The sequence below is a fragment of the Chiloscyllium plagiosum genome, unplaced genomic scaffold (assembly GCF_037043375.1).
Source record: "Chiloscyllium plagiosum isolate Xiang-an unplaced genomic scaffold, Cpla_swu_hap1 HiC_scaffold_35, whole genome shotgun sequence".
Classification (NCBI taxonomy): Eukaryota; Metazoa; Chordata; class Chondrichthyes; order Orectolobiformes; family Hemiscylliidae; genus Chiloscyllium; species Chiloscyllium plagiosum.
The window spans coordinates 22534879-22546944 of NW_028270173.1; the positions used below are offsets into that span (position 1 = coordinate 22534879).

The 12066-nt window shown below is 40.6% G+C and overlaps 1 protein-coding gene across 1 annotated transcript; it reads right to left on the reverse strand.

The window, feature by feature from the left end:
- Nucleotides 1–5082, reverse strand: LOC148140463 (putative G protein-coupled receptor 139). Its single transcript, XM_087978878.1, has 2 exons — nucleotides 5019–5082; nucleotides 1–872 (listed from the first exon to the last, which is right to left on the reverse strand). The coding sequence occupies exons 1-2, from the start codon at nucleotides 5080–5082 to the stop codon at nucleotides 1–3; spliced, it is 936 nt and encodes a 311-aa protein (XP_087835004.1).
- Nucleotides 5083–12066: the final 6984 nt, after the last annotated feature.

The window sequence follows — 12066 nt, forward strand, 5'->3', positions numbered from 1 at the left end:
TTATTTGCGTGGTTTACAGAGCAGGGATGAGGGAGATTTCAGCAAATTCATCATCTCCTCTCTGAACCTCCTTTGTGTCAGTGAGTAAATACAAGTGTTTGTGCAGGAGCTGGTACACAACAGCAAGAACGTCGACCTGATTGCCAAATACAGCGAGTTTGAACCTTGGTAAGTCACCGTGTGGGTAACGCCAACGCAGATGTGGATGACAGTGATGGGAACCGACAGCACCACGAAGCAGCCGGAGATGGCAAACAGCAAAATGATGGAGGTCCTCCTGCTCTTTAGCTCGGGGTCTCTGCTCATTTCCCCAGCACCACCTCTGCTGCCCTTCAGGGCCCGGCGAGCTCTGCTGGCCACTAGGATGTGGTGGGCAGTGAGAGAGTTCAACAGCAGCAGCAGGGGAATAGGGACAAACATGTTTGAGATGTTGGTGATCCACCGGTGAGCTACGCCTGCTGGTGAAGTGAGGTAATCAGTGATGGTGCGGCAGCCCCACTGTATGTTGTTCAGAACATGAGTGGGCTCATAGCGAAAAGGCAAAGGAATGTTGACCATGATGCTAAGTGCGCTCACAATGGATATGACCACATTAGCTGTTTTTTCAGTGCAATATCTCACCTTTATTTTGTTGCAGCAAATTGCTACAAAGCGGTCAAAGGTGAATGCGATGGTGAACCAGGTGGAGAGTTGGAGGCTGAGCCCTTGCAGGAAGGCACTGAGCCGGCAGGCGGGAGTGTAGTTCAGCAGGGAGTTCGGGAAATAGTGCCTGATGACTTGGCTTACGATCACATTGAAGCTAAGGACCATCAGATCTCCTGTCGCCATGGCAGTCATGTAGTGATTGATTCCTTTGGAAAGGCCGCACTTCCCTTGGGAAAGAATCAACACTGTCAACAGGTTTGCTGAAAAAGAATCCAGATCATGAGATTGGTTAGATTCCCTACAGTGCGGAAACAGGCCCTTCAGCCCAACAAGTCCACACCGACCCTCCAAAGACTAACCCACTCAGGCTCATTGCCCTCTGAATAATGCATCTAACACTATGGGCAACTTAACATGGCCAATTCGCCTGACATGTACATCTTTGGATAATAGGAGGAAACCCACGCAGACACGGAGAGAATGTGCAAACTCCACACAGACAGTCCAAGGCTGGAATCGAGCAGTGTTAACCACTGAACCACCATGCCACCCCATTGCTTCCAAACGCCCAGCAGAGATAACATCTGGGATTTCCGAGGAGGGAATCACAAGACCCCTGGGTACAATTCTGGACTTGCACAATAATAAAAATTAGTGACATCGTATTTGAAACCCATTGTCTCTGCCATGGAAGTAATCGGAAGGGAATTTCAACAGTGGTATGTACAATTGGTTATCACTTTGCACCACTTAGTTTCCCTGTTTCAAGAAAACAAATGTCATTGCTATCGAAGCAGCTCGGATGAGATTCAGTTTCCACATTCATGGTGGTGGGTATTTTGTGAAGAAAATCTGCCAGTTTTCTTTCGAGAATAAATAAATGAGAGGCGGTTTCATTTTATAAAACATTATTCATAGAATGAGGGCATCGCTGGCCAAGCCAGCATTAATTACCCATCCCTAATTGACCAGAGGGCAGTTAAGGGTCAACAACATTGCTGTGGGTCTGTGGTGACATGTCGGCCAGACCAGGTAAGGATGGCAGATTCTTTCCCTGAAGAACATTAGTGAACCAGATGAGTTTTTTCTAACAATCATCAATGGATTCACAGCTACCATGGGACTTTTGCTTCCAGGTTTTTATTGAGTTCAAATTGCACAGTCTGCCGAATTTAAACCCGAGCCCCCAGAACATTACCTGGGTCTCTGGATTAATTGGGTAGTGACACCTCCACTCGGCCGTTGCCTCTCCACTTATTTAAACAGGTGAGATATTGATGGGACTGGATAAAGTGAAACATCAGGAGGTGGTTTCCACTTGAGAAGGGAGATCAAGACTAGTGTACACTGTTGAAGAATAGGCAGTTTCCCATTTCAAACAGAGGTACAGCGATTTGTAATCTCTCAGAGGCTGGCTAGTATGTGGAATCCTTTTTCCTCTGTGGTAATGGGAGCTGTGTGGATAAAACTAAGGTCAGTAGGTTTTGGATGCACAGAGGAGTCGAGGTCTATGGAATGCAGAAATCTCACATGGAGGTAGAGCCGGTTATCATTCAGGAGCTCATTCAAGTCAGCCATGATGCTACTAAAAGTTGGAATATGTTCAAGAGGCCAAATGGTGAATCCCTGTTCATAATTCACATGTTCCTATATTCCTCTTTGATGGTTGACTTCCATCCAAAAAAGTGTATTTTGGTCATCTTAAATGCCTGCTACTACCATCAAGAATCTGTCTGTCTCAGCTGTAAATATGCACCAGGACCCTCTGCCCCTCTGCAGCAAGGATTTCCAAACACTCACAACTCTCTGAGACAATACAGTCCCTACACTGGGAAAACGCTGGGGCTTTCACCTCACCGAGTCCACACTGAAGAGCATCCCACTCAAACCAAACCCTCCAAACCTGCATTTCCCATGGCTAACCCACCTCGCCTGCACATCTGCAGTTTAGCACGACCAATGCACCTAACCTGCAGATGGACAGTGGGAGGAAACGGGAGCACCCAGAGGAAACCCACGCAGATACAGGATAAATTTGCAAACTCCACACAGACATTCGTGCGTGGCTGGAATTAAACTCAAGTCCCTGGCACTGTGAGGTAGTAGTGCTAAGCACTGAGCCATCTTTAGAAATTGCACCTCATTTCAGCCTGAAATTAATGCTCGTTTTTCTGAGACTATTCCTTATTGGACCATTCAAAACAGAACAGACAAGTAAAAGGACACAACACCTTTTAACCACTTAACAGGATTTTGAAGGTTTATAGAGACGGGATCGAAAATTTCAATTAGAAATGCATTTTCAGGTGAAAGCAGATGTATCCAATGCACTCTCCCATGAGGAGAAGGATCCTGTTCACATTTACCGTCAAGCCCCTTAAGAATTCTACGTGTCAATGAAATCTTCTGTCATCTGTCTGAATTCCAGTGATTAGAATTCCAAGTTGTATAGCCTTTGCTCATAAAACAATCAGTCCACTCCTAGGATTATTTTCGTGAACCTTTCCTGAACCACATCCTCTGAAAAAAATATCTTTCAGTCAATAACAGGAACAAAGCTGCTCAAAGTTGTACAGATCTGGTCACCCTCAAACATTGTAAAATAGCAGGAACACTTCCCAACTTTTACATTCAAACATCATTGAAACGAAGGCCACAATTCCATTCACCTTCCTGATGACCGGTTTTACCTCCATGAGAGATTTCTTTATTTCGTGCACAAGTATCCAAGTCTCTTTGTGTTTCAGCTTCCTAAAGTTTTCCTCCATTTAAATAAAGCACTGTTCTTTTGTTTTACATTTCAAAATGAACAACATTACGTTTTCCCACGTTATATTCGATTTGTCAAGTTTTGTCCATTCCCTTAAACTGTCAATATTTCTCCTTAAACTGTTTGTATCCCTCTCACAATCTGCATTTCCAGTTATGTTCGTTGTAGCTTTCAAATTTGGCTACATTAAATTCACTTCATTCCTCCAAGTTATTAATATATATTGTAAACAGATGCAATCCTTGCACCGATCCCTGTGGGACACCACTGGACATGGGTTGCCAACCTGAAAAAGAATCCCTTATTCCCACTCATGGTTTCTTGGTCATGACCCAATTCTCTATCCATGCCAACATGGAGGCAACACTATGCACTCATGTCTTATGAAACACCTTGCTGAACACTTTATCAAAGTCCAAATACAACTCATTTCCTGGTTCATCAGTCTCCATTCTGCTTGAGACTTTCTCAAAAAATCCCAATGAACTCATCAGCCATGGTTTACCTTTCATCAAGCTATGTTGACCTTTCCTTGATGTGATGAGGATTTTTCAAATGTTCTGCCATAACTTCGTTAACAATTGATTAAAATACTATTCCACCAATAGATATAGTTACCCCACATTTTCTTCCCTCCATTTTTATGCCAATGATGTCTAACACTGGTGTCGCATTGTCAGTTTTACAAAGCCCTGGTACGTCTCCGGGATCCACTGACTTCAGTAAATTAGAACTAATGTATCCAATATCTCTGCCTCTTTTGGATTGTAAGATACAAGCACCACGGCAAGGGGAACTATTTGTCTAATACTCCTTATTTGGTAATGGAGTTGGGACTTAATTCTTTCAACACATTCTTTATTATGAATAGCATGATATTTTTAAGTATCTACCATTGTAAAGACTGATGCAAAATCTTTATTTGCCTACTATTCAGTTTCCTTGTCCCTTGTAATTATTTCCTCAATTCATTTTATAATTGGCTATATTTACTTGGGCCTCTCCCTTCTTTTTTATATACTTAAAGAAGATCTGACAGTCAGTGTTTATGCCCCTTGCTGGCTTGCTCTCATACTTTATTTTCCATCTCATCATTATCTTTCCTGTCCTCCTTTGCTGGGTTCTGAAGTTATCTGAGTCTTCAAGGCTGTCACTGACTTCTACCTCCATGTATGCTCCATCTTTCAATTTAATATTCTCCTTCACTTATTAAATTAGCCAATTTAATTTGGTTGGCCTATCCCTCTCTTACAATCTTACTCTTTAATAGTGTGTACTTTTGTCAAAAGTCAAGATTTCTCTCCATGTATGTCTACTGCTGCTGGCTTGCTGTCATTCCTGGGAATCTTTCCACCCAGTTCTCTTCTGATAACTCCATTTCATTTCATTGCAATTCCCGTTATTCAGGTTGAAGGCAGTTGTTGCCAAACCAATCAGCTTGGACGGGACCAAGGCACCCAGACTGAAACCGATGGTCACAAAGAGCAGACAATTTCAGCAATAAAAAGGAGATCAATTTGAGGAGTAGAAGTCCAAATTGCAGAGACATAATTCAAAGCAGAACCAACAAGAAAAGAAGTTACCAAAGCTTTTAACAACTTACCAGGAATTCCAAGGATTGCAAGAACAGGAAAGAGAATTTCTATTGGAAGTGCATGTGATCCCATTTCCAAGTGAAAGCAGAAACAACTAAAATGAGGCAAAATACAATGAAATGTTCTCTGACTTTATGCAAGCCCCTCCTCCAGTGAGAGAGAACACATCTCATTAAGCACACCACTTCTAACTAACAAGTTAATGCCTCCTATCTTTGAACAATATTTACAGTGAGCTCTGTAAACCTCAGAGGATCAGGGCCATTGTCCCAGGCATGACAGTCATTTCTCAAAGGGCCACTGGACACCTGCTTGTCTCAGCCCAACTTTACTCGGGCACTGAGAGGAAATTAGTCCAAGAAGTAGAAACAATGCATCAATTTTAAGTGTTTTAGATCAACTTACGCTTTGACAGGGATCTGGCAAAAGTCGATCTTCATCTCAGGTCTTCTATCCAAGATAGAAGTTAACTACAGTTGTGCTACATGAGCCCCAAATTTGCTCCTTTCTAATCTTACCCTTCCCTTCTTCCATTTAGTTTGTACGTCTGGTGAAAAATGAAAATGGCATCATTTAGAAGCATCTTAATATCGTATTCGAAAGACTCAATGTCCCAGCGTCCACCACAAATTCCATGGATTCATGACCTCTGCAGAAAGAAATTTCTCCTTATCTGTATTTTAAATCTTTGACCACTTATCCGAAAACAGTAACCTCTTGTTCAATATTGTCCAACATGAGGAAACTCTGTTTCTACTTTGTTAAATATCAAGTGATGTATCTAAGATGCAAGAATCAGCAGTTCTGGAAGATGCCAATGATGTCTAACACAGACTGTAAAATGTGGGAGGTGATCGTGTGGGAATTTAAAAGGGGATAGAAGGGACAGAATATCTGGGGGCAGAACGAGTTTTAGGGAGGAATAGAAGAAAAGAACTTCATAAATCTGAAAGTACCGAACGTAAAATTATACAAAGAAAATAACTTGTACCTATTAAAATAATGCTGCTAAAGAAAAAATATATTAATTTATTCTTTAACTCTAAAAGAGAACATTAAACAACAACTATGTGAAATATCAGCCTTCTTTCTCTTAAAGGTGCCTACCTCCAATTCTATAACAATGTACTGATGCAATAAAAGCCCCTATTAAAATTGCATCGACATAATTTTCAAACTACACAGCAGCTGTCGTCTCTGGTGTTTGTCTTCCTCTGGCTGTAGATCTCTCTGGGTCATCATCAGTCTTTTGCTGCAAAGATATTTCAGATCAAAAGACACCTTTCATCGAGAGTGCTTTGCTAGAAGTTACTCTGATGATGACAGTTTGTCGCTCTCTCCCTAACTTTCAAACCATCTTTTTTTCAATATAACGTAAACATTAGATCGTCTCATTGGTTCAATGTTGTCAAAACAGTAAAATTCTAATTCTTTTGTGTTTTAGTATCTTGTGGTATAATTTAAACAGTTTGGGTAAATTTGAACAGTTGTAAACATAGCAGCCAAATGTTGCATATTTTCAATTTTCAAGATACTCTAAGACTGCTAGTCAGTCGCATGGCAGGTGCCTCCAAACTCCCACTGCCAAAATGGCCTTCACTCTCTCCCCTAAAGCTCCAGTACACACCTTCAACTTCATAACGTAAGGAACAACATATTGACACACAGAGAAGTTTGACTGCATAACAGGAAACAGAGAGTAGGCATAGATAGGCATTTTTCTGGGTGGCAAAATATGACAAGTAGTGCACCACTGCGATCAGATTTGACGTCTCAACTATTCATAAGTCACTTGGCAAATGGACCAAGGTTGCGATTGCTGTAATTGCTGTTTCAAGAAAAATAGAAAGAAAGGTAATTGTGCAGAGGGCGTAATGAAGGAACAAAGAGATATAGATATGTCTTTAACCTTTGTGATGACTTTGAGATTTGTCGGACTTGTTTTCCAATGAAGCACTTCAGTGTGGTATTTACACCCTCAATTTTAAAAGAACGATAACCATCATTTAATAAACATGTTTAATAATTCAATTTTACTACATGTATGTCAATGACTAAACAACACAGCCACTCTCCTTTTCTACGCTGTCAACATGCCTTGCTCATGTTGAATATGATGTGATCATCATCCCATTGTCGACGATATTATGCCTTCACTTAGCTCTTGGAGAGTTGCTTATATCCTGTCAGAATCATCTCGGACTTATTAATGAGGTAACGTGTCCACGCAAAATATGGGAACAGATAATAGTTTTTGTCTCACCACCATAGGTCAAAGATGGGGATGTTCTTTAATAATTGAACCATGTTCAGTGCCATTCATAATTGCACAGAAACTGAAACAGTCAGTCAGAGAGTCATACAGCATGGAATCAGATCCCAGACTGGGATTCCCATATCCTGGAGAAAAAACCTTGGCTGTTCGCTTTATCTATACCCCTCCTGACTTTATAAACCTCTATAAGTTCAGCCTCATTCATAACCTCATTCAGTTTCTCCTTTTCGATAAAGTCTCGATAAAGTCTTTGTAAGCATTTTCTGCACCATTTCCAATTTATAATATTCCAGCCAAAGCAGGGCAAACAGAATTGCATTGTGTATTCCAAATGTGGCCTTAATAATGTTCTATACAGCCACAACATGATGCCCCAACTCCTTTACACAATGCTCTGAACAATTAAGGCAAGCCTTGTTCATTGATTTGTCTACTTGTGACGCTACTTTCAAAAACCTAAGTACTTGGACCCCAAGTCTCTGTTCACCAACACTCCCAGGATCCAAACATTAAATGTGTAAGTCCTGCCATCGTTGCCTTACCATATTTCAATACATTGCATCTGTCAAAATTAAGCTCCATCTGCCATTCTTTGGACAAATGTAACAAGATCTGGATAACACACAGGCTTGGGTTGATGAACAGAAAGCGTTGATGAACCTTAAAAATTTACTCCCTGCATTACCAACGCACAAATGCAACAATGTATACCATTTACAAGATGCACTGTAACAATTTACCACGTCTCTTGGGACAGGATTTTACAATCCTGCAACCCTTACTGTTTAATAGTAGACGGATAGAAGATACAAGGGAACATGTCCACTGCAAGCTCTCTTTTAAACGAATGCTCTCCAATATTGGAAATAATTGCCTTTTCTTCACTGTCACTAGGATTAAGAATTGTCCTTGTCTCATTCTCAGCCCATTTTCAATATTGAACTGGTCACTGCTTCCATATCTCTGACAATTCATCCTGCAGTTTTGGAGATTCAATGGTCGCCAATTTTTTCTGTTTTCAGTCAGATGACCTTCTATCTCAAGCTCCAAGTCCCTTTGTGCTCCAGTTTCCTGCAGTTTTTTTCCCATTTAAATAATACTAAGTTCTTTAATTCTATCTTCCAAAATGAATACCTTCACATTTTCCCACCTTGTACACACTGGTCAACATTTTACCAACTTACTTGACTTGCCAATGTGTCTCTGTAACCTGCTCATATCCCTCTTTCAATGTGTCTTTCCACCCATTCTTGGTGCCATCTGCAAATTTAGCGATAGCACGTTCACTTCCTTCCTCTGAGTTATTAATACAAATATATAGCAAAAGGTTGCAACCCCAACACTGATTCCTGTGGACCTCCACTGGTCATGGCTCACCAACCTACAAAGGAATCCTTTATCCGCATTTCCTATTAGAAGCATCCCTGTTCCCATTTTGAGGTGAAAGTGGAAAGTGTTGAAATGAGGCAATGCCATCAATTTGTACACAAGCCGGTCTTCAACTGAGAGAGTAAACAGATCTCATTAAATACACCACCTCTAACAAACAAGTTAATAATATCCCGTTATTGAGCAATACTAACAATGAGCTCTGTGATCACCAGATAATCAGAGCCACTGTCTCTCAAACTTGAGTTCTGACTTCTAAGAGGGCCACTGTGAGAACTAATTGCCTCGGCCCGACCTTAATTGTTTGTGGAGAGTGAGGTAATCCAGGAGATAGATACAAAGCATCAAGTTCCTTTTTTTATAAATCAACCTTTGCCATGTCACGGTTTTAGAGAAAATGGGACTTGAACCCAGGCCATTGTGCCCAGAGAGAGAGGGCTCCAACAACTGTGCTACGTGAGCCCTCAGTTGCAACTTTCTAATCTTACCCTTCTCGTCCTCGGTTTAGACATTGTATCCAGTGAAAAATGAAAAAGCATTCATAAGAGGCATTTTCATTTTCGTTCAGAAAACTTTTCTTAGCATGATTTCTACGGTACTCACCAACAGGAATGGCTTTATATGTATATATATAAAATACACTGATCGTCATAGCAATCACATTTTACTCAAATGTATTTCTATCAGGACATTTTAACATTGGTTTTGCTCACATTTCCTGTTGGCAAGCTGTCTATTTTAATATTGCTCCTGTCAACTAAATGAATAACTTTTATATCTGATAGCGCTAGTCCTAAATGCCAGAAAACCTTTTTCTCCCTACAAGGACTCTCAAAAAGAAACAAAAAAAAAACTCCTCTGTCACTTTTGCACTTATTCAAATTATATTCCTTTCTTCAATAAACGTCTGGAAGTGCTGTAATTTAGAGTCAGCTGCTGATAAATCCCTTCATGTCAACAAATCATACAATTTCGCTTTTCATCTTAAGCACCAGTAAAACTATAACCCATGACTAATTAAATATCTGTCTACCTCCTCTTGAAATTCACTCAATGTCCCAGCATCTGCTATACATTCCACAGACTGATGACATTTATGGAATGAAATTTCGACTCATCTTATTTTACATCTGTTGTCATTTATCCTAACACAGTGACCTTTTAGAATTCCCAACAAGAAGAAACAGCCTCTCTATATTTACTTTGTCAAGTATCAATTCAAGCATCAAAGACCCAAGAGGCAGCAGTTTTGTCAGATGTCAATGATGTCTCATATTGCCCATTGCATGGAGGGAGCTGGTCATGTGAGAATTCAGAAGGAGATTAGACAGACAGGACATGTGAGACTAGAATGGATTTTATGTCACAAATGGAAGGATGCAAAAGTCATAAAGCTGAAAGGCCTGAACATGAAATGATATAAAGAAAATAAATGCATCCTTTGAAATAATGCAAGGTATATAAAAGATTATTGTTACTTTCAAGGACTGGTGTACAAGAACACCCAGAACTTGTTGCACCTTCTCATTTCCCAACCTATCACCATTAAAATTATAATCTGCCTCCCTGTTTATGTTATCAAAGTGGACAACCACATTTATCAAACTACTCATTGTTTGCCACTGATAAAAAGATATGTTGTTGTTTCCTGCCCGCTAAGCAGTTCCTTATCCATATTAGGGCATTATCTCCAATCCTTAACGCTTTCATTTTACAGCTACTCTCTGATATGGAGCATCACTAAAACGTTTCTGAAAGTCCAAGTGAAGCACAGCCATTGTAACTTCCAATCAAATCGACCAGTTCAAAACTTTCGAGTAATTTATTAAATATGATTTCTCTTTTGTAAGTCCTTATGTCAGATCCTGTTACTATTTCCAAGTCCTCTGCTTTTTTTATATAAACAACTCCAGCATATGTCACACTCCTGATATCAGGCTATTTGTTTCATAACTCCCTGTTTTTAATTATTTTTATGAATAGTGGGGTTGCATTTGCAACTCCAATCCATAGGAACTGTAGGTTAAGAGAGATAAGGCAGATATTTAGTCAGTAACGGAGTCAAGCATTGTGGGTAAAGACTCCAATGTCGTGTGGAGTATTATCAGACATGATTGCATTGAATGATGGAGCAGATGCACTGGACAGAATAAACAACTTCTGCTCCTCCATGGGATGGTCTTTGTTTTCTCCTCATTCTGCAAAAGACTAATCAATCTTATACCCAACTAAAAATGGCTGCTGGAGATCTGAAATAAAAACAGAAAGTGCGAGAATAACACAGGGGACGTGACAGTATCCGTAGAGAAAGGTTTATTTCAAAGGGAGAGGATATCCCTTGTCATCACTATGCAAAGCATTTTTCAAAGGATGATCCTTCACCTCGTTCCCGCTCCAACAATACACCACTAACAAAGACGTCTTCCATCCCCTGCCGTCACTCCCAAATCAACTATCCCTTTCGACTCACTCTAGTCCGTTCCTCCATCATCCCCATCATATTTTCTCCCTGCTTACTGTTCAAGATCCCAATGACTCCTTCAAGGTGAAACAGTGTACTGTACATGTTTCAGTCTGGTTTTGTGTATTCAGGCCCACCATGCAGTGTCTTGTGCATTGGGAGACGAACGACACACTGGGATACAGCTTTCAGTGCATCAACCCGTTCACATGCTAACATTTTGGTATTAGACCATTGCAACTTTCTGGTGAAGACGAACACTCATTATCTCTGGAGGTGCTTTATAGCGTATTGGACTCCGTATTAAATTCAGACGGCGATTCTGTCCTCCATTCAGAAATTTTCCCTTCACCGCCACCCGCCAATTTTATGTACCTTCCTTCTCATGGTTTTGGTGTTAGTCAGAATTTATTTTTGTACTGTCATTTATACCTAGACCAAGTCTATGTCTTTTCTCGATAACTATCATCACACGCTGTATTTTGTTCCGACTGGAAAGACCTCCAATCTCCAGCAGTTCTTCGATTCCAACTGCACATTCGATCCCCTTTTCAACAACACAAAACTCGAGATGTTCTAAAGAACGGCCATTCTTGCAAAATCAACCAGCCGGTGGCGCCGAGATCCATTCTTTATCTCCAATGTGCATCTTTTCTAATGCAAAGCCCCAGAAAAACTGGGTACGTAAGCCAGCGGCTGGGTTTAAATAAAGGGGTGCACCGCCTGAATAAGATCTTTTTATTTTATTTACAGAGAACAGGACCCTGTAGGTGAGAGCACACGGAGCCTCCAATAAGCATAAATACAAATTGAGGCTGTTGAGTCTCTGTTGGTTGAATTTTGCATTCATTGATTACCATCCAGCTCCTCTCCACATGTTTGTGATTCTCTGGCCGTCTTAATTTCTACTCTCTACAATCTGACTCCTGCA